The sequence below is a fragment of the Myotis nattereri genome (assembly GCF_964212035.1).
Source record: "Myotis nattereri genome assembly, chromosome: 9".
NCBI lineage: Eukaryota > Metazoa > Chordata > Mammalia > Chiroptera > Vespertilionidae > Myotis > Myotis nattereri.
This window is the reverse complement of record NC_138084.1, coordinates 3510340-3533283: the sequence shown is the minus strand read 5'-3', so window position 1 is coordinate 3533283 and position 22944 is coordinate 3510340. Positions and strand designations below refer to the sequence as shown.

Here is a 22944-nt window from a genome sequence, read left to right as displayed (position 1 = left end):
AGGTCATCGTGCAGCTCCCTTGCCCCCTCACAGGCCACCCCCTCCACCATGAAACCCTGTGTCTGCTGCTCTTGGACTGGCCACCAACCCGAGCTACACGTACACTGCTGAGATTTCTGCACATAAAAGTAATAAAAAGTCTTCGAAAGAAAGAAAAACTCCCAGGCTCACCCCTTTGGAGATTCCAATTTAGTAGATGTTGAATGGGAGAGCTTTGTTTTGTTTTTAATTCTCATCTTATTGATGAGAGAGAGAGAGAGAGAGAGAGAGAGAGAGAGAGAGAGAGAGAGGGAAATATCGACGTGAGGGAGAAACATGGATCTGTTGCCTCCTGTACGCACCCGGACTGGGGATTGAACCCAAAATCCAGGAATGTGCCCTGACCTGGAATCAAATCCTCACCTTTTTGGTGCAAGAGATGATGCTCCAAGCAGCGGAGCCACACCGGCCAGGGCGGATGGGAGAGACTGCTCCACGCGAGTCTGAATAACCAGGTGGAGAACCACACGCGAGCCAGTGGGGCTAACGGGGGCGTAGCTTTGCCCCCCCCCCACCCCCCCCCACCCCCATCCGCGCTGCAGCCTGTTTCGCTCGCGCCACTCCCCCAGATTGTCCAAAACTGTGCCCTCTGGTCCCTCACGCTCATTGTGTCTCACCTCGGTGGCTGTACATAATGTCCCCCCCACAGCAGAAATGCCTGCTGGCGCCTCTCTCTCCGCTCCAGTGAGGCCACAACCATCCCATCTCTCCCGGGTTAAACACTTCCTCTCTGTCCCCCAGGGCCTGGCTCCCAGCGGCCTCAAAGTCTTTCTTTCTTTCTTTTTTTTTTTTAATTGATTTCAGAGAGGAAGGGAGAGGGAGAGAGAGATAGAAACATCAACGATGAGAGAGAATCATTGATCGGCTGCCTCCAGCACGCCCTCTTCTGGGGGGGGGGGGGCCCGCAACCTGGCATGTGCCCTTGACCTGAATCGAACCCGGGACCCTTCAGTCCATAGGTCGATGCTCTATCCACTGAACCTCACCGGGTAGGGCTGCAAGTACTGGCACACCTGCTGCCACTCCCAATCGACAGAGCCCAGAACGGGGTGGGGCGGGGGTAGGGCCAGCAACTCGTCCCCTTTGTCCCCACACTGCGGCACACTGACTGCAGGATGTCAGTCCCTTCCCGCCACAGGCAGGTGTTGGCCAGGGTCCCAGGGAGCTGGACAGGGGGCTGGGGCCCGGGTGTCCGGGGGGGCTTTCCTGCTCTGGGCCCCCAGCCTCGTCCTTGAGGACTTGGAGGGGAAGAGTCTCCTTACACTGATCACCTCATCGAGAAGCGTCCTTAAGCCCCCCGAGGCGGCCCTCAATGCTTAGAATTCCAAGCGCCTGGTCCTCTGGGGGCTGGGAACCAGGGGAGGGAGGGGCTTGCTCACCGGAAAGCAGAGAGTTGAGGGCGGTAGGTACCAGGATCAGAGCAGTAACTCAAAAATGCTGAGTGAATGAAGGCCAGCAGGGGGGCCTTTCGCTGGGAGCCCTGCCGCTGCCCCCACCCGCTTCAGGGGGCCCTGCCCTCGGCTCAGGCTGCCCGGGGACAGGCGTCCTGGCCACGCCCTGACGACCCCACGGTGAGAATTCCCCCTTCGTAGGGTAGTGGGGGGCTCATGAAACAGCTCTGTGACCGCTGCTGTCTTCCTTCCTTCCTTCTGTAGAAGGGACAGCTACATGCAACAGCTTTTCCTTTTTAAAAAAAAAAAAAATTTTTTTTTTATTGATTTCAGAGAGGAAGGGAGAAGGAGAGAGATAGAAGCATCAATGATGAGAGAGAATCATTGCTCGGCTGCCTCCTGCACGCCCCCTACTGGGCATTGAGCCCGCCACCCAGGCATGTGCCCTTGACCGGAATCAAACCCAGGACCCTTCAGTCCACAGCCCACCTCTATCCACTGAGCCACACTGGCGAGGGCCATGGAACAGCCCTTTCAAACTCCAGGGCGTGCGAGCTGACGTTCTCACCTGCCCCGCACAGGCCCCCGCCCGGCGGTGCTGAAAACCAGACCGTCGTCATTCCATTCTCGGGTTATCCATTTTCCATTTTAATAACGCGTGTGGGGAAGTCAGTGTCCAATGGGGACGGTCTCCGCTTGGCATCATGATGCGCGGGAGGTGGGGGGGGGCGGTCTCACGGTGTCATGTACTTAATGCCACTGAACGGCACAGTAAAAATGGTTAGAACGCTAAGTTTTGTGATGTATATTTTACCACTTCTTTTTCCTTTGGCTCAGTGGATGGAGCATCAGCCCAGAAACTGAAGTGCCCCGGGTCCAATTCTGGTCCAGGCCACGCACCTGGGTTGCCGGCTCAATCCCCGGCCCTGGTTGGGACGATTGCGGGAGGCAACCCATCGATGTGTCCCTCTCACATGGAAGTTTCTCTCTGCGTCTCCCCTCCCTTCCACTCTCTCTAAGAATCAGTGGGAGAATCCTCGGTGAGGATTAACAGCAACAGCCAAGTCCACAGGGAATTGCAAAGCACCCAGTCATGAGGAGACTCCACCCGTAGCGACCCCACGTTACAAACTGTGGGTCAGCAGGACCAGGAGGCCCGGAGGAGAAAACGGGGAGTGGGGGGGAGCTGGGGCCCTGGGGAAGGAGCCGAGAGGGAAGAGGTGGGGAGCCTCCGGGAGAGAGGCCTGGATTAGACCAAAGCCAGCAGGGGGAGGAGAAGGGAAGTCCTAGGGCCCAGGCAGAGGGAGCCGGGCCAGCTGGCTGGCGGGCTGGGCGTGTGTTCCCTGGAATTGTGCTGGACCCGCAGAGCACATGCTGGCATCGCACCCCTTCCCGCAGGTGGCCCGCAGGCGGCCCGCAGGCACAGATGCAGAGCGGGCAGCCCGGTGAGCAAACAGGACTGGACCCGGACTTGATTGTTCCCTCTACCAGGCACCCTCAGAGGCTCCGGCCCAGCCCTCGTTTCCCTAAGAAGGTGCCGAGGGCCAGACTCCGCCCACCACGACGGAGGAATCCTCATGATGGCCCCAGAGGCTCCAACAGCAAAACAAGTGCGGGACCCAAACACTTGTGACCAGCACCCCTGCTACCACCCTCTACGTCTTCTGAGCGGAAGCAACCACCACCCCAATCAGCCGCCCTGAAGAATGAACAGCCAGGGCGCCAGCTAAAACCCGCCAGCCTGCGCCACGGCTCAGCACCCCGCCACTGCCATCCTGTCCCCTCAGACTGTGTGGTGAGGGACTCATCTGGCAGCCCAGGAGGTCATGGTTCCGTTCCCGGTCAGGGCACATGCCCAGGCTGCAGGCTCTGTCCCCAGTGCGGAGCGTGAGGGAGGCAGCCGATCAATGATTCTCTCTCATCATTGATATTTCTCTCCCTCCCTCTCCCTTCTCTCTGAAATCAATAAAAAATATATATATATATTTTAAAAAGAACTAGCCCAGCTGGTGTGGCTCAGTGGTTGAGCATTGAACCATGAGGTCACAGGTTCGATTCCCGATCAGGGCACATGCCTGGGGTGCACATTCAATCCCAAGTCGGGGGGGGGGGGGGAGGGGCAGCGGGCAAGCAGGAGGCAACCGATTGATGTTCTCTCTCATCCATGTTTCTCTTCCTCCCTCTCCCTTCCTCTCTCTCAAATCAATAAAAACACATTAAAAAAAAAAAAACTCATCCGGCCTGGAAGTCGGCCTTTGCCCTCAGCTGCTGGGCGGTGATCTCCAGGCCCCGGAATGTCCTGACTGGGGACTTCAGACCTGCCTGGCACTGTGATTTATGATGAGGCTTGGGACACGCTGTCTCCGGAGGACTAAAGGTTTTAGCCTGGTCTCTGGGAGGGGCTGGGTGTTAAAGGTCAGCCGTGGGAGCGAGCAGGATGTGATTCAGCCCCAAGAACACTCCGGAGGCCAAAGCCTGGGGGGCGCCCCTGCTTGGCCAGTGCTGTATGCCGGGTCTGGGGTCCAGGATTCCCTGGGAGGAGCTTCATGTTCGGATTCCGCCCTGGGCACGGCGCACCCGCCCTGGGGCCAGTTCGAACACGCATCCTCTCGCTATAAAGCTCATCTCAGTGCTTGCGGGGTTCTGTGCGTCGTTCCCGCAATGAGGCACTGAAGGTCAGGAGCCGGCAGCTGGTGTCTGCGGGGAGGGCAGCCTGGGGGAGCGAGCCCTCACCGTGCAGGTTGCCCAATTCTGCAGCTGCTGTGACCACCACTTGCCAACTAGACCTCACCCCTTGCCTCTCCCCTCCTCCTCATTCCTCAGTGCCAGGCACGCTCCCACCCCAGGCCCCTGGCAAGCTGCGCCCATATACCTGCCTAGTTATTTCAGGCCCTTTATTCAAATGTCACGTCCTTGGTGAGGCCTCCCTAGCTCCCACCCCAAATACCCACCTCTCCTCCTGCTTACTTGTTCCTCTCTGACAACTATCACCATACTCTACAGTTTATTCATCTTACTTTTTTAAAATATATTTTTATTGAGTTCACAGAGGAAGGGAGAGGGAGAGACAGAAACATTAATGATGAGAATCACTGATCAGCTGCCTCCTGAACGCCCCCTACTGGGGATCAAGTCCACAACCCGGGCCTGTGCCCTTGACCAGAATCTAAACTGGGACCCTTCAGTCCAGGGGCCAATGCTCTATCCACTGAGCACACTAGCCAGGGCCATTTCATCTGCCTCGCCAGGACGTAAGCCCCAAGGGACGGGGATTTTTGAACTTTGCTCCCTCCTGTACTCCAGGACCCAGAACACTTCCTGGCACGTGCTGAGTGTGCAATCACGTCCCACTGAGTGAATGGCCTCTTGTACCCTTTAGCAGGACCGCTCGGGCAACAGGCCGCCCCACTCCCACTCCATCCCCCGAGAGGCTAAGTCTGCAGAAACAGGAAAACTGACCACACTGAGCTGGAGACCCGTTGCTGAGGGCGTCAGCCAGACCGAGACCTCCAGGAGAGCACGCCCAGCTGGGGAGAGGCCGGGTGCTAGCTCCAGTGACACCTCCCTGCTCCGACTGGCAGGCCCTTCCTGTCTGGGCTGGCAGGTGGAGGAAACTCTCAGACCCTGATCATAACAGAAGGTGGAGGGAAGACAAGACCTCGCTAGGCAGGGGTGACTTTTATTTGAAGCCAGAAAACACCCTATTGGGGGTTCATCTGTGACAGTAAAAAAAAAAAGGAGAGAAACCAGAACCCCAAGGGCCTGGAGAGGGGAGGGGAGGCGAGGGGAGGGGAGGGGAGGGGAGGGGAGGGGAGGGGAGGGGAGGGGAGGGGAGGGGAGGGGAGGGACAGGGCAGTGTGTCCCGGCAGGCCCACAGGTCAGGCCACGTAGGGGAAGCGGAGCAGCAGCCCCTCATGGGGCTCCAATTTCAGGTGCTCCAGCTCAAGAGAGGCACCCTCCTCCCGGCCCGGCTGGGTGCTGAGTAGCAGATCGGCCCTGGCGGGCAGGCCGGAGGCCCCCAGCTGGGCAGGTTGGCCCACGTCCCCGAAGTTGAGCACGACCAGGAACCGCTCGTTCTGGTCCCACTTGCGGACGTAGGCGAAGAGGCTGGGCCCCGAGGGGAGCACGTGGAAGTCTCCGTGCAGCAGGGAGCGCTCCTTGCCGCGGTGGTCACTCAGCCGCCGGAACAGAGCGAGAAGGGAGCCAGGGTCTTCGCTCTGGCCCTGCAAGCGATGGAGACATAGCAGGAAGGGGTGAAGAGCGCCCCTAGCTGCAAACTCCTACAAGCCCCCGGCCCGTCTGCTGCTCAGGCCCTGCCGCCCGAAAACCCGTACCTTCACAGTCATGTTGGAGCTCACAGGTCCCAAGGTGTTGACGGAGCTGGACTCATCCCACAGCATGACCGGGGCCTGCTGGGGCTGGAAGGCAGGGAAAACAGGACTTGGGAAAGGCTGGCCCACTCCCCGGACTCTTCCTCCTGCCCCCCACCCCCAGCAGGCCTTCCCGCCCTCACACCTAACTTCCACTGGGAGCAGCAAGGCCGGCTCCCACCTCAGGTCCTTGCACTGCCCCTCGGCCAGAGGGCTCTGCTCCCAGACAGCCATGAGCCAGCCTCCTCCCTGCCCCCAGCCTCTGCTCAGCTGTCTCACAGGGTTCCCTGTGGCCACTCAGAAGACATAGCAGGCTTCCTTCTGCGGAGCACCCACAGCACCCCAGCCCTCTGTGCACAGCTCTCTCCTCCAGGCACGCATGCGGGAGTCACGCCGTAAGACTTCGGGAATAAGTGAATGACTGGCTCTGTAAGTACCAGCTCAGGTGCCAGCCTCCACGCCTGTGGCTAGAGCTCAGCAAGTACCTTCCTGGTCTTACCCCTATCCCCACATTCACTGCCAGGCTCTTCTCTCACTCACCTGGCTCCCCCACTAAACTAGGAGAGCCCAGCAGAACACCCACTGTCCAGGGAGTGAATGAGTAAGTGAGTGATGGCTATCATGCTGGACACTACCAGGTACGACATTGCATTTTAAAGTAGCCGTCACTTGCCCTAACTGGTTTGGCTCAGTGAATAGAGTGTCAGCCTGCGGACTCAAGGGTCCCAGGTTCGATTCCAGTCAAGGGCATGTACCTTGGTTGCAGGCACATCCCCAGTGGGGAGTGTGCAGGAGGCAGCTGATCGATGTTTCTCTCTCATCGATGTTTCTAACTCTCTACCCCTTTTCTTTTCTCTCTGTAAAAATCAAGAAAATATATTTTAAATAAATAAATAAATAAAATAAAGTAGCGGTCACTTTATCCAAACCGCCCTACAAGAGAGGCAGCCTCACAGAGCAGATGACCGGGACGTGGAGCCGTGAAGCCCCTGGCCGCGGCCACACAGCTCCCAACCAGGTGACTGACTAGGAAACAAACGCGGCCCCCCCACCACCCCAAGAGTCACGCCTGTCCGTGGCATCCACAGACCACCTTGGCGGATAAACACAGCTCCCCGACTGCGCCACGAAAATACCTGTCCAGGCAGGGCAGCTGCCTTCAGGCCGATCTCGTCCCCATAGCTGAAAACCGGGGTCCCCGGCAGGGTGAAGAGCAGCAGCTGGGAGAGCCGGAGGAGCTGGTCCGGCACGAAGGAAGTCAGGAGTCCCTTCTGAGACAGACTCCAGCTGCACCAGCGGCTGTCATTTGTCAAATGCGAGCGGGTGGCGTTTAAGAACTGGGTGACCAGGAGTTCGACATGCTCCCCAGTGAAAGGGGAGGCCGACAGGTACGAGCTAGTCAACAACAGGTCGCTGCTCGACTCGAGCAGGCTCACGATCTCCTGGAGGCTGGAGGACTTAGTTCCTGCCATCAAGAGCCTGCAGAGAGCAAAGCCGAGGTCAAGGGTGGTACAGGACAAGAAAGGAAGAGAGGAAGGCATGTGAACTAGGAACCCCCTTCCCAGGGCCTAGCACCCCACTGAGGGGACCCCCGACGGAGCTAAGTTGGGGACAAGGGGCCTGGCACTCACCTGTCTTCACCGAAGCTCTTGGTGATGTTCTGCCACTCGGCCAACAGTAAAGGCGCGTTCTAGAAGGAAAAAGCAGAGGCAGCTACTGCCCGGCCCTGGCGAGTCCCGCTGCTCTCATCGAGCGAGGCTGCACCGCTCATGTCAAGGAAGCTCACCTTCAGGTTCTCCACGTCCCGAACCTGGAACCCATCCACACCAGTCTGCAGCCAAAATCCCAGCGCATCCTACAGGGCGGGGGAGGACGGAGGAAAGACAGTGACACTGTGCAGAGGCGCACAAACTCCCGCCCCCCGGACCCTGCCTGCCGGGTGCTTCCTCGTGACCCGGGCCCTCACCTGAACGAGAGCCTGGAATGGCCTGTGTTCCCGCCTCCACCATAAAGGTTTAGCCCCGGCTCCCTCCCATTCCAACCGACCATTGGTTCTCCTAGTGATATAGCATCGCACTTCTCTTCTCCAGCCATGGCTTCACCTTTGAGGAGGCCCAAGGGAGAAAGTGTGTTCATAGCCATGACTTCACTTAAACTTGGCGTGTGGAATGCTGGTGTACCCGTGTCAGAGACGGGGAAATAGTCTCAAAGAAGCAAGGAGGCACGCCCAAGGCTCAATAAGCGAGTAGCAGAGACGGGGCTCAAACAGCAGTCAAAATCCCACAGAATCCCAAGACAAATGTACCGATGCCTCTCCCAGTGTCCTGAGGCCTAGGGGTGGTGCAAAGGGCTGTCGGTCAGGGCAGACTTGTCAGGACAACCCGAGGATGAAAGACTGAAATGCAAAGCATCCCCCCGCAGGCAGTTTCCATGAAGATTTGGGGTGAGGAGCCGGTTCTGCAGGACAGGCCCAGGCCTGAAGCCCTGCGTGTGAGCACAGAACACAGCCCCATTGCCACTGCCCGTTTTTCCCCTTTCCTCTCTGCTCCATGTGCCCCCTCCTCGGCCTCCATTTTCTCCTGAGGCTACCGTCTTCGTCTCCTCACCATCCGAAAGCTTCCCTATCAGTAACACTTACAGGGTCTCCCAGCAACTCGCTGGCGGGTGAACTGGAGGACTCCAGGGGTCCTACAGAAACGCTGGGAGAACAGATCCCACCCCAGAATCAGGGCTGCCAGCCAAGTGTGAGGGGCGCCTCCACTTCTGTTCTGCCCGTTCTGAACTGGCCGGTGTCCCAGAACGCAGGCATTAGGAGCCTGGGTGACACTCAGCCCCTCCCCCAGCCTGAGGGCTATAGAGCCTGAGCCCATAGCTTAAGGGAAGGGTTAGAGAAATAAGGTTACTTGGACCTCAAGTCCCAGGAGCACTGAACCGTCTGAATCTTAGTGTCCTTCTGTACAGTTTGGGGATGATAGGGACCTTATGTGGGTACAGAGGGGATTAAAAAACATCTATAAAATAACCGGATTGGCTCAGTGGATAGAGCGTCTGCCTGCGGACTGAAGGGTCCCAGGTTCGATTCTGGTCAAGGACATGTACCCTGGTTGCGGGCACATCCCCAGTAGGGAGTGTGCAGGAGGCAGCTGATCGATGTATCTCTCTCATCGATGTTTCTAACTCTCTATCCCTCTCCCTTCCTCCCTGTAAAAAATCAATAAAATATATTTTTTTAAAAATACTTGGCACAGTCTCAGACACAGGAAGATCCCCACGCTTGTAATTTCAGACGGGGCTGCACTTCAAAACATCAAACAAGGACTGGGAAGCCAGTCAGGACAGACTCCCACGGAGAAGCGTTCCTGAAGCGCCCTTCCTGGCACAGTCACCATCAGAGTCGAGAAAACAGGAAAAATGAGCGGACAAAAAGGAACAAGCTAAGACGGGTGCCCTGCTGGCCTCCGTGGGGGGAGCGCGCCTGCTGGGCTGCAGCAGCCAGGGCCCCTGGCAGGAGGGGAGCTGGGTTTACTACAGGGGCCGCCGTGCCTGCAAGGACCCCCCACCTGCCATCAGCACCCGCACACTCACCGTGATGTTGGTGGCCACAGTGTCCATCTGAGTGGGGAGGAACCACGAGTCCTGGCCCCTGTAGTTGGGAGTGAGGTCCAGAATGACCTGGATGCCTGGGACAACGGGGGGAGAAGCAGGTGTTGAGAAAGGCTTTGGGGTGGGGGGAAAGGAGGAAATCAACACATGGGTCCACAGAGTAACTCCTATGCATTACTTGCTACAAAAGCTTAGGTTTGAACCCTGGCAAACCTCAGTCCATTGAAACAGAGACACGAGTAAGAAGGGGCTTTGAAATCTCATTGGGCAGCAGGTGAACAGTGTGAACGGAGAAGGCTGAGCTATAGGGGCCTGGGTTCCCGCCCCAAGGTGAACCCTTTTAAAGCAAGACAAGATTTTATCTGGATTTTCATTCCAAGTTTAAAAACCACCAACTTAGTAAAAGCCCTTTTGGAAAACATCGCGCTGAAGCCCAGAAGTGAAAGGTCCGCACAGCCAAGTGGAAAGTCCCCCCACGCCTCTGTCCCTGCTGGGAAGCTGAGGCCGCCAGGAGCGAGGCAGACAAACCCTCCCCTGCCTGCCCCGGCCAGAAGGCCGAGCCCTTGCTCCCTTGCCGCCTCCGAGGCCCCTCCGGGCCCCCCCAGAGGCACCCACCCTTTTTCTTGGCCGACTGCAGGAGACCCTCGAAATCTTCCTTGGAGCCCAAAGCGGGGTCGATCTCCTCCAAGTTGGTCCCATGGACGTCGTCTCTCTGGGTTTTGTGAATCGGGCCCAGCACGAGGCCCTTCACCTTCAGGGAGCTCAGGTGATCCAGGCGCCCCTTCAGGCCTGCAAAGGGGAGGGAAGAGGCCCCCGGGGGCGGGTCGGCGACGATCCCCTCCCCCCCACCCTCTCCCCCGGGGCTCCGCGCGGAGGCTGAGCAGCTGATGTAAGGGGCCTGGCACGTTGCTTCAGACCCCGTGGCTACACGAGGAAGAGAAGAAGCTGAGTCAACTACCCACGTGGAAGAGGGAGGGAGGGAAGGGAGGAAACTCTTTGAAGAAGGGCAGGAGGCGCTACGTCCCAGGCAGCGGGTGGGGTGGAGAACCGTCCGAGTCCAGGGGGGTGGGGGTGGAGGTGAGGCCTCAGCGGCTCCCCGGTTAAGCCGGGGGCGCTCGGGGTCGGGGGTGCGCAGCTCACCTGCTAGGCCGCCCGCGCCGGGGCCCTGGAAGGCCTGCGGGTCGCCGATGCGGTAGAGGGGCCCCTTGTGCCACCAGGACTGCGCGGGCAGGTCGCGGCAGCGCGGCGCGCGCACGATGATGACCACGGCGCCCGCCAGCATGCCCAGCCAGCCGAGCCAGAAGAGCAGCAGCAGCGCCCAGCGGGTGCGCACCCAGCCGGGGCTGCCCGCCACCTTCAGCAGCTCCTCCTTGGACAGGCCCGTGAACTTGGCGGCCGCCGCCTCCGCCCCGTCGTCAGCCACCTTGATCTTCACCAGGCCGTTCTTCTCGGCGCCGCCCGCCGTGACCGCGGACGCGCCCGCCCCGGAGGCCGCGTTCATCGGCTGCTTCTCGGGCTCCAGCTCGTTCAGCTCCACTTCCTTCATGTCCACCTCGGCGTCCTGGCTCATGGTGCCTGCGGGGCCAGCGACACGACGCAGCCGGCGATCAGGTGGTGGCTGCACGCGGGTCTCGACCTCCGGGACCCGGAACGCTCTCCCCGCGGCCGCCTGCTCCGAGCGCCTGACCTCGTCTGCCGCCGCGCGGCGCGACCTGGGGGAGTGGCGCCGGGAGCCCCGCCCTCCCCGGCCCGCCCCGGCCCGCCCCGCCTCCCCTTAAAGCGGAACCTCCCGGGGCCTTTCCCGACCGCTAGCGTGCGGGGCAACAGTGCGGGAACAGGCCACCGCTGCCGCGGGGACAGCTCCCACCTGGAGCCCGGCTGCCCCACGGCTCCCCCAGCCGGACGCCAAGGAGCCGCCCTAGCACGAAGCCTCCGGAGGTGGGCCGGCTGTGGCCCCCCGCCCGGTCCCCGCAAGGCACCCAGCCACCGCGCAGGGCACCCCGCAGGGCACCCCGCAGCGTGCGTCCCGAGCGACTCCCCGACACCCTGGAGCATATCTGCCCTGCGCGGGAGTCCCACCACCGCCTGCCTCGCCTTCCCCCCCTGCGGCGGCCCAGAGCACAACCCGCCCGCGCCCTTTCGGCGTCAGGCCTCGGCTCAGACCCCTGGGGCTCCCAGACCTCGCTCCCGCAGGGCTTCCGCCCACTCCTGCAAGACGCATCTTGACTTTTGCTCAATTAATTCACGAGGCAGCAATCATTCCTGGAACGCCCACTGCAATACGCTGCTTTGTTAACTTTATGGAATGAACTCCAGCCCAGTCTCCTCCAGGATGTTTTATGACGACTCTGCTGGGACAGGAGGTGCTGACACTGTGGTCTCACCCTCCCCTCCCCCAGTGTCTGGCGCCCGGAGGTCGGGCAGCTGGGAATTGGACATCCAGGACAGACTGATGGGCAACCACACATTCCAGGGCTAGGCCTCAGGTAGAGGCATCTACATATTTCCTACAACCGCCCAGATTCAGCGGTTCTCAACCTGTGGGTCGCGACCCCTTTGGCGGTTGTAGGACCCTTTCACAGGGGTCGCCTAAGACCATCCTGCATATCAGATATTTACATGACGATTCATAACGGTACCAACATTACAGTTAGGAAGTAGCAACGAAAATAATTTTATGGTTGGGCCACCACATGAGGAACTGTGTTTAAAGGGCCAGAAGGTTGAGAACCACTGGACCAGAAGATGCCATGGTCAGGCCCTTCCCCACAACCCCCGGTGCCCTGGCCTCCCCACCGCTTCCCTATGGAAGCCTGGAAGACCACCCAGCTTTCCAACAGGCAGGTCCCCCATGAAGGGCCAGTGAGCACAGCAAGGGCTGCTGGGCAGCAGCACAGGAGGTGCCAGCACCCTCAGGACTCCTTGTTCCTGAGCAGTGCCAGCTGGGTCCTTTTCAGAGGCGAGCTGAAGGAGGTTCCTTCCCCTCTCACGTGGGCTGGAAGCCAAGGTGGCTGTGCAGTTGGAAGACAGCAGAAACCAAGATCTGAAGAAACAACAGGCCAGAAGGGGAGCCACAGGGGAGAAAGGTTCGTCCTCCGCCGTCCCCTCCTTCATCCCAAAGCCCACACCCCTCCCAGGCCCGATACAGCCGGAGCCAGTTCCTAAAGGGAGGCAGCCAAGTGGGGAGAGGTTGGAGTTCAGTCCGGTGTTCAATGATGATAAGACGGCCAAGGTGCCTGGGCATGCAGTTAAGCGCCAGCCAGGGGCTCTGCCCAGACTTTGATCCCCAGCAAGAAAGCTCAAGGTTGAAAACTGTGGGCTCAGAAGCTCTCCTTGACATGGTCCAACATAACCCCCCCAGGAACACAGTATCTCGCACTCAGCCCCCATGGCTCCAGACAGATAAAGCCAAGGCCTTCTGCATGGGATAAAGTAGCTAACAACTCGCCTCCCATTTATCACCCACCACACCCACCACGGGGACTACCCTCCAGCCCCTGCCAGCTCACAGCACACAGCCTTTTCCAGGCCTCTGCCTCTTTTTGCTCAGGCCATTCCCTGTGTTTTGCCCTTCCTATTCTGCCAAGTTTGCCTCATAAACTATTCATTTGAGACTTAGCTCAAATGACAGCGTTCCTCATCTCCCCCAAAAGAATTACTTTCCATCCACTGTGCACCTACCTCTGCTACAATTCATGTCCCCTTTGTTCACTACATTTCCTTGTCTGAGCGTCTGTTTGCACTTCAAGACAGGTGGCAGGGACCTTGTGCTATTTGTCAATGGACCTGCCTGCTCAGAGGGAGCATAGAGCAGGCGCTTGTTTGATAAATGAGTGGATGAACTGTATCAATCAAGCCCAAATAATTCCTTTCATAGACACAATTCAACAAAAGAAGCATGTAAAGATAGAGATAAAAGTGAAAAGGAATTTAAACTGTTAATGTAAAAAAACACTGAAACCTAGCCGAAGCCGGTTTGGCTCAGTGGATAGAGCGTCGGCCTGCGGACTGAAAGGTCCCAGGTTCGATTCCGGTCAAGGGCATGTGCCTGGGTTGTGGGCACATCCCCAGTGGGAGATGTGCAGGAGGCAGCTGATCGATGTTTCTCTCTTATCGATGTTTCTAACTCTCTATCTCTCTCCCTTCCTCTCTGTAAAAAATCAATAAAATATATTTTTAAAAAAACACAAAAAACACTGAAACCTGTAAAGATTTTTTGTGAGTTTATTTGAGCCAAACTGTCGACATATGCCAGGAAGCAGAACCTCAATGAATTATGCTCCGGAGAATGGTGGGTTACATCTGTATTTACACATTGCAATCAAAGGAAAGGGACGTAGCGGGTTACATGGAATCCACTGGTGATAGACTAGAGAGGCGGGAGAAAGCAAAGCAGGGGAAACCCCTGGGATTGGATAAAACGTAAAATGATGGACACATACTTAGGTGGGTGAAGGAACAATTAACATAACAGTGAAGGAATTGGTGGTCTCTGTCCTGGCGCCCAGCACATTAGGTTGTGCCCCAAGGGGTCCAGAAAAAGGGAAGTTACAAGTTACCCAGACATTTCAAAGGGTGTGTTGTCATAGATGCAGACAGACAGACAGGCTCCGTTAGGTAAAGGCTGCCCTTGTCGGTAAAGACACCGGCCCAGGAGGTGACTGCCACCATCACTGCTTTACAGTTTCATTTCAGACCGTCCCTGTGGCGACTTTAGGTCTGAGTTTGCAAGACGGCCATGCAGGCCTCCCCGGAGCTGTCAGGTCAGCACGTGGCCCCTTCTGTCCACAAAACAATATTTATAAAGAGGAAGCTGTTTGTGCAGGGGACAACAAGACTCGGAACTGCTCAGCCAAAATAAAACACAGTCCCAAATCTGGGGGAAGGGGAGGACAGAAAAGCAACGGTGGAGAAAGAGGGCAGGAGGTGGCCAGAGAGCCTCAGATCCTACAATGTATGTTGATAAATATAAAATTTAATATTTAACACAGGGATGCAAAGCATAGAATTTGTCAAAAAGAATTTAGCCTTCAAAAAAAGCAGTTCAGTGGTCCAGAGGCCAATAGGACCACAGGCAGCCACGAGTCCTCAGTACTTCACACTCAGGCCGGCAGGTAGAGGCGGGGCCCTGAAATCTTTCTAATTCTCCTGCAAAAATTCATGTCACGCATTTCCCAACAGATGAGGATTACTTGATCTTGGCCAAAAGATAAGGACATTATTTTCCTCCAAAGTATAGAAAAGGATTTCCAAAGAGAGAGCAAAGATGGGAGGACAGTTAGAAACAGGAGGCTGTCTCCCCGTCCAGCAGAGGGTACTGCAACTCTGCCCAAGCCCAGGACATTATTCCAAAGACCCAGGAAAAAGCATCCGGGCTCTGCCTCTACACTCCCATCACCCCGAGCCGCTCAGCCGTCTGAAAAAGAGGTGCTGGCTGAAGTCAAGAAACTGAGCATTTGGAAGTCAAAGTGCAGCTGAAATGAAAGCAACGAAGGAGGCAGACCCCAACCAAAGGGACTGAGTTGGCAGCTGTTATGGGAAGAACTGCTGTTGGGATATGATTACAAATCCCGCAGGAGGGACACTGGTTCCTAAAGAAGAGAGCTGTCTTAGGGAAGGGTGAGGAATTGAGGGGGGATAAGAATCAGAAAGAGTAAAGGAAATGCAACTAAAAGCATCTCTTAGGCAAAGAGGAATAAGTGCACCCTCCTAAATTGGACACTGGCATCCAAAATGGTTAACTGCTCCCAGAGCTTTCCAACAGGATAATTCTAAAGACACATAATGAGAATTTTGGAGCTTAGATTTCAATATAGAATCTTAGATTTCCTGAATATGAAGTCACCGCTAGGATAGGGACGAAAGAATTATATCTGTTACATGATTATCACAGCCCCAATTCCACACGTTTTCTAACCATTGTGAGTTCCCTAAAGCATATATTCCCAGAGGTGCTGCAATACCAGGCTGTGATATTGGGATATAAGAATTACAGATGCTCCTTGACTTAGGATGGGGTTACATGCCAAGAAATCCATCATAATTGAAAATATTGTAGATGGAAAATGTATTTAATACAGCTAACCTACCGAACATCAGAGCTTAGCCTAGCCCTTCTACTGAATTCTTACTGCTTTCACACCATTGTAAAGTCAAAAAGTCACAAGACAACCATCCTAAATTGGGAACTGTCTGTATATACATTTGCTCTACATCCGTTTCCTGGCACAAGAGCTACGAAACCCTTGCATTTCCTGAACAATAGAGGTGATGGGTGCATCCTTTGTTCTAATATTTGGTCTTAGTCCTCCCAGACACAGGCCTTCTAAGACCCTTGGAGTCTCTAGTGTAGGAAGTGTGTCATTTTGTATGTTAAGGAGGTGCTGGGGGAGAGGGGGGAGGCCTAGATAGTCCCAGGATAGGGGGTGGTTGCCAGAGGAATTACCAGTGACCAGCAGGTTACACCTTTCAGCCCCACCCCCTGGACCCCCAAAGAGGGGAGAGGCTGAATACCGAGTCCATCACCAGTGGCCATGGGCATGCCTGCGCAATGGCACCTCCAGAAACGCCCGACACAGCAGGGTTTGGAGAGCTTTCAGCTGGTGAACACAACATGTGCCAGGAAGATAACACACCCCAAGCGCCTGTGCTTGGAACTCTCCCAGACCTCTTCCTGTGCACCTCTTTCTGGCCATTCACTTCTGTTATCCTTTACAAGAGGCCCAGAGCACGGAATTTTGTGCACTGGTAGGGTCCCTAGTGGCTGCCGGCAGGGTACTCCCTCCCTTCCCCCGGTTGCCTGCTGCTGCCGCTGCCACCAACCGGAGCCTTCCCCCCTTTCCCCAGCCCACCCGCCCCCTGGTCGAACTCCCGGAAGAACTCCTGGTCGAGGGACAATTTGCATACTAGCTTTTATCATCCTATATAATAAACGGGTAATATGCAAATTGACCTAACAGCAGAACAGTTGCTATGATGCACACTGACCACCAGGGGGCAATCAATGCAGGAGCTGCCCCCTGGTGGTCACTGCGCTGGGGGGCGGGGGGAGGGGGCAGGCCTAAGTTGTCAGCTAGACATCCCCCGAGGACTTCCGGACTGCTAAAGGGCACAGGCATGGCTGATGGGGATCCCCCCACCCCAGTGCACGAATGTCATGCACCGGGCCTCTAGTACAGGATAATAAACTGGTAATAGGAAATAAAGAGTTACCCTAAGTTCTATGAGCTGTTACAGCAAATTCAAACCTGAGGAGGGGGTTGTGGGGACCCTGATTTGTGGCCAACTCAGAAGTGTGAGTAACCTGGGAACGGATTACTTGAGATTGGTGTCTGAAGTTGGGGATAGTCTGTAAGACCGAGCCCTTAACCTCTGGGACTGTACAAACCCTAGGTGTTAGTTTCAGAACTGAATTAAATTGTTGGTGTCTGTATGGAAGTGGAGAATTACTTGGTGTGGAAAACCCATACGTTTGGTGTCAGAAGTATTCAGAACAGAGAACAGATCATAGTGGATGGTAATAAACAGGTCATAACAGCAGATTCTTCTCTAGACCCTTGGTCAACTGCACTCAAATATGGAAATGTTATTTAAGAAAGTTTTTCTTGGCCCTGACCGGGGAGAACCAAGATGGCAGCATAGGTTAACGCCGGAGTTTGCTGCCTCGAACAACCACTTCAAAAGTGAAACTAAAAGACCGAACAGACATCACCCAGAACCACAGGAACGCTGGCTGAGTGGAAGTCCTACAACTAGGAGGAAAGAGCAACGCATACCAACACTCAGAGGAGGTGCAGTGCTGAAGTCAAATTCTGAGGTGCGGAGTGCGCGGAGCGGGCTGGTGGCTGAGGGCGCGGCTGGCGTTTTCAATCGGGAGGGAGTCGCAGACTCTGAGCTCCAGATCCGGGCAAGTCTTTAGGGACCCAGACTCAAACGGGAGAAGCGGGACTGTCTGGCTTTGGTCGGAGCGAGTGCAGCTTTCTCTCTGAGGTTTGCAGCGGTTGCTGGGACTCAGAGTGGCAGAGCCCCTGGGGACAGGACTGAGAGCAGCCATAACTGCTCTCTCCGGCCCACCCTGTTGATCCCGTGCGACCCACCTGCCCCACCTTTGCCGGATAGCCTCAGGCAAATGCCAGATTAGCACCTTCCTAGAGGACAGAAGTTCTCTCACTGCAGACACAGCTGATTCTCACAGCCACTTGGCCTGGAGGTCACATCCCCCCTAGTATTAGCTACAACAATCAAGGCTTAACTACAAGACTGCGCATAAAGACCACTAGGGGGTGCACCAAGAAAGCATAACAAAATGCGGAGACAAAGAAACAGGACAAAATTGTCAATGGAAGATATAGAGTTCAGAACCACACTTTTAAGGTCTCTCAAGAACTGTCTAGAAGCCGCCGATAAACTTAATGAGATCCTCAAGAAATCTAATGAGACCCTCGATGTTGTGATAAAGAACCAACTAGAAATTAAGCATACACTGACTGAAATAAAGAATACTATACAGACTCCCAACAGCAGACCAGAGGAGCACAAGAATCAAGTCAAAGATTTGAAATGCGAAGAAGCAAAAAACACCCAACCAGAAAAGCAAAATGAAAAAAGAATCCGAAAATACGAAGATAGTGTAGGGAGCCTCTGGGACAGCTTCAAGCATACCAACATCAGAATTATAGGGGTGCCAGAAGATGAGAGAGAGCAAGATATTGAAAACCTATTTGAAGAAATAATGACAGAAAACTTTCCCTACCTGGTGAAAGAAATAGACTTACAGGTCCAAGAAGCGCAGAGAACCCCAAACAAAAGGAATCCAAAGAGGACCACACCAAGACACATCATAATTAAAATGCCAAGAGCAAAAGACAAAGAGAGAATCTTAAAAGCAGCAAGAGAAAGAAACTCAGTTACCTACAAGGGAATAACCAAATCAGACTGTCAGCTGATTTCTCAACAGAAACTCTGCAGGCCAGAAGGGAGTGGCAAGAAATATTCAAACTGATGAATACCAAGAACCTACAACCAAGATTACTTAATCCAGCAAAGCTATCATTCAGAACTGAAGGTCAGATAAAGAGCTTCACAGATAAGGAAAAGCTAAAGGAGTTCATCACCACCAAACCAGTATTATATGAAATGCTGAAAGGTATCCTTTAAGAAGAGGAAGAGGAAGAAAAAGGTAAAGATACAAATTATGAACAACAAATATGCATCTATCAACAAGTGAATCTAAGAATCAAGTGAATAAATAATCTGATGAACAGAATGAACTGGTGATTATAATAGAATCAGGGACATAGAAAGGGAATGGACTGACTATTCTTGGGGGGGAAAGGGGTGTGCGGGATGCGGGAAGAGACTGGACAAAAATCGTGCACCTATGGATGAGGATAGTGGGTGGGGAGTGAGGGCGGAGGGTGGGGTGGGAACTGGGAGGAGGGGAGTTATGGGGGGGAAAAAGAGGAACAAATGTAATAACCTGAACAATAAAGATTTAATTAAAAAAAAAAAAGAAAGTAAGTTTTTCTTGGCCCTGACCGGTTTGGCTCAGTGGATAGAACGTCGGCCTGCGGACTGAAAGGTCCCAGGATGATTCCGGTCAAGGGCACATGCCCAGGTTGCGAGCTCAATTCCCAGTAGGGGTTGTGCAGGAGGCAGCCGATCCATGATTCTCTCTCATCATTAATGTTTCTATCTCTCTCTCCCTTCCTCTATATCAATAAAAATATATTTAAAACCAACAAAAACAAAAGCAGCCTGAAAGCTGTTCTTTATATAAAATTCTGCATTTTCATTTCTCCCCCACTCCAGTCTAATCCTTCCCTAGGAGAGCTCCCCAGTGGCACATTCCTCGACAGCTCAGGAAATAAGGAAATTCTGGTCTCAAACTGAATTTTTGCCATAGAGGTGAATGTCCTCCTCCCGGCTCCCACAGAGCACGGCGCATTTGCATAGCCCTACTCCCGGCAGTGCTTCTTGCTGCCAGGAGGGGGCAAAGGATGCCGAGAAAAACGCCTGGAAGCAGCTTGCAATCTCCAAGAGCGATTTTCAACCTTTTCCATCTCATGGCACACGTAAACTAATTGCTAAAATCCTGCGGCACACCAAAAAATATATATTTTTGCTGATCTGACAAAAAAATACGTATAATTTTGATTCATTTACACTAGACGGCTATTGTCATGCTGGCTGTTGTCATTTTTTTTAAATGTGTTTTTATTGATCTCAGAGAGAGGGAGATAGAAACATCAATGATGAGAATCATTGATCAGCTGCTTCCTGCGTGCCCCCGAACTGGGAATCCAGGCATGTGTCCTAACCTAGAATCAAACCGTCACCTTCTGATTCATGGGTCGGTGCTCAACTACTGAGCCACACCAGCCGGGCTTGGCATATTACTCATTTGTTTGTTTCTCTGTGTCTACCCACCAGAATATAAACTCCAAGGACGCATAAAGGTACTGTCTGCTTTGTTCCCTGTTTTATCTCCTGGGCTTAGCAGGTGCTCAACAAATACTGGTAGAATAAATGTTAAATGAAAGTCACCTATCATCTCCAACTGCCAAGAACACTGGTTTTCGTTGGCACTTATTCCCTTCACCCCCTTTAGAGCTTACAAAAAGAGCATCCTGTGTTTGACACTCCCCCTTTACATTCCCCCTTTTCTAGTGGATTCTATGTCACTACACAAGAGGCTGCAAACTCAGTCCTAACCACCTTTGGCCCATAGACATATTTTGATTGGCTCACAGAATATGCTTTAAAAAAAACGGACGTTGTCCCTAGCTGGTTTGGCTCAGTGGATAGAGCACTGGTCCTCGAACTGAAAGGTCCCAGGTTCCATTCCAGTCAAGGGCACAAGCCCGCACTGTGGGCTCGATTCCCAGTGGGGGACTTGCAGGAGGCAGCCAATCCATGATTCTCTCTCATCATGGATGTTTCTATTTCTCTCTCCCTCTCCCTTCCTCTCTGAAATCAATAAAAATATATTTTAAAAATTAATTAATTAAAAAATGGGCGTTAGGTGTTTACCACAAACGACTTAAGTTAGTACTAGCCAGTTTGGCTCAGTGGATAGAGTGTTGGCCTGTGGACTGAAGGATCCCAGGTTCATTCTGGTCAAGGGCCCAGGCCCCAGTTGTGGGCTCGATCCCCAGTAGGGGGCGTGCAGGAGGCAGCCGAGATCAATGATTCTGTCATCATTGATGTTTCTATCTCTCTCCCTCTTCCTTCCTCTCTGAAATAAATAAAAATATTTTTTTTTAAAAAAAGAAACACTTTTTTTTTAAAAAATGGAAGTTAGAAATCAACACTTAAAATAGGCAAATATACAATGTTGGATCTCTCGAACCTCTTGGTCATATTTTTTTGGAGACCACTCAAGCAGGGCAACAATCAGCTGGAGCTAAGAAAGGGCCGCTAAGCTCTCCAGGGTCCCCACCCAGTTCATGTCGCTCATCTGCATTCCTGACATTCCTGTAGGGGTGAGTTGGAGGGAGACCCTGACTTAAATCCTCTCCTTTGTGTTTCCACTGCCATTTCACTTGTTCATACAGAATCCACTTACCTGCAGCCTAAACTAGAGACAATCTAATTAATGTCCCTGCCTCCATCTTATTCCTCAATTTGTCATCACCACCTGCTCAAAAACTTCCATGGGCTTTTTTCTTCTTCTTCCTATCTATAGTTTAATGATTTGGCTTTGCAATCCAGGCCCTCCTCCCCTGGCTTTCCCCGGAAAATCTTTCCCAGTTTTATATTCTACTATTCCCTTCCGCCCACATTTCATGAATTCTATCCATATACTTTTCTTCCCTTTTCCAGCTCCTCCAAGTCTGTGTTCAAACTGTTTCTTTAATTTCCTCCCGGGTCGGTCTCTCTACCCTTCAAGATTCAGACACTCCACTCCATAGAGCATTTCCAATCTCCATTCCCACATACAGCCTCCCGAGCCCTGTCCGCCTACCCTGGGACTTCTGGATTTCCCATACATTTCCTGCTCCATGGTCTTGAACAAAGCACTTCATGGTTATTGAGCAAATGAATTCATTCGTCCATAATAACTTTGCTCAAACTGGAATTCTCCCAATATTCTGTACACTGTCACTTGTTCTATCATCCTGGGACACATGGGGACCACATTGCCCCTAAAGAAGTGAAAATGGGATCTGGGTAGAGGAAGGGGAGGAGGAAAATCTCAGATCCTGAAAAGGTTTCTGGCCCTCCAAAAGGCCACAGCACAAGGGCAGATACAGTGTGTCAGTGGTATTAGTTTCATGGGGCCCTCGCTGGTTTGGCTCAGTGGATAGAGCATCAGCCTGTGGACTGAGCAGCGGTCCCCAACCGGTGGTCTGCGGACCACTGGTGGTCCCTGAGGTCCCGAAAGGTTGGCGACTGCTGGACTGAAGGGTCTCCGGTTCGAGTCCAGTCAAGGGCACATACCCGGGTTGTAGGCTTGATCCCCAGTAGGGGGCGTGCAGGAGGCAGCCGATCCATGATTCTCCCTCATCATTGGTGTTTCTATCTCTCTCTCCCTTCCTCAATTATATATATATATATTTAAAAGAAATTTTTATGGGGAGGGGGGATTAGAAGGGAAAATGTCTTTTTAAGGAGTCTGTGGAGAGAGACTAATGAGGGAAGCTTGAGAAATAGTACCCAATCATTCCATTTGTTTCCTGGGTATCTGATTGGTCCCCCGCTACCTGGATGACGGCAGTCCAGCATGGATGTCCAAAGCAGGTCTGCAATCAGGCGGCCTGGATTGGCACCTTGGCGCTCTATTTCTCAGTGGGATAACACCATGCAAGTCCGCTAACCGCTCTGGATCTCGGGTTCCCCATCTATAACCTTATCTCAGTCCTTCTCCCTGGGGCTGGATAGGAAGTGAGGTCGTGCAGCAGAGCACATGCCAAGAGCTTTTGCATGCTTATAAAACGCGCACGGACGGTCGGTGTTCGCGGCAGGTCTCAGTGACGGGTCTCCAGGTGGCGGGAACCACCCGGTCACCCGGCGGGAGCTACAGGGGCCCCTCCCCGGTAACAGGCGGACCCGGGGACCTGGGAGGACTCCTCAATTCATGCAGTGTGCTTGAAACGTGCTCCCAACGCGAGCCGAGCCACAAGTCCAGATCGTAGCAGAACCGGACCGGGCCAGAAAGACCAGACCCTGTCCGCAGACTCGCCCGGATTCACTCCCGAAACGGCGCTATGCAGGGACCTGCAGTACCTGAGTCGCCTCCCGCGCCGGCACCCTGCGCACCAGGCCCGGCCGAGGGCTCCGGAGGTTCGGGATCCATGGAGGTGGGCCCTGCACACGGGTTTAGGGTGCGGGGGGTCAAGGGGAGCTCAGGGAAGGGTTTGGGGGTGGGCGGCTCTGACCCGGACGCAGCGACAAGGCGCGGCCCCCGGCCTCACGGCTCCAGTCCCACCGGAAGGCGGCGGTACAGACCGCGCCGCGGCGCCCGAGGCGCGCCTGCGCGCTGCCCTAAGGCGCATGCGCGACTTTTCGCGCCGCTGGGGGCGCGCGCTCGCGTCCTCTTT

At 54.4% G+C, this 22944-nt stretch overlaps 1 protein-coding gene across 1 annotated transcript; it reads right to left on the bottom strand.

The window, feature by feature from the left end:
* Positions 1 to 5089: 5089 nt before the first annotated feature.
* SLC3A2 (solute carrier family 3 member 2) lies at positions 5090 to 22890 on the bottom strand. Its single transcript, XM_081099150.1, has 9 exons — positions 22631 to 22890; positions 10544 to 10978; positions 10019 to 10192; positions 9386 to 9480; positions 7587 to 7655; positions 7432 to 7490; positions 6937 to 7279; positions 5765 to 5848; positions 5090 to 5653 (listed from the first exon to the last, which is right to left on the bottom strand). The coding sequence occupies exons 1-9, from the start codon at positions 22698 to 22700 to the stop codon at positions 5309 to 5311; spliced, it is 1674 nt and encodes a 557-aa protein (XP_080955276.1). The 5' UTR covers positions 22701 to 22890; the 3' UTR covers positions 5090 to 5308.
* Between the last annotated feature and the right edge of the window lie 54 nt (positions 22891 to 22944).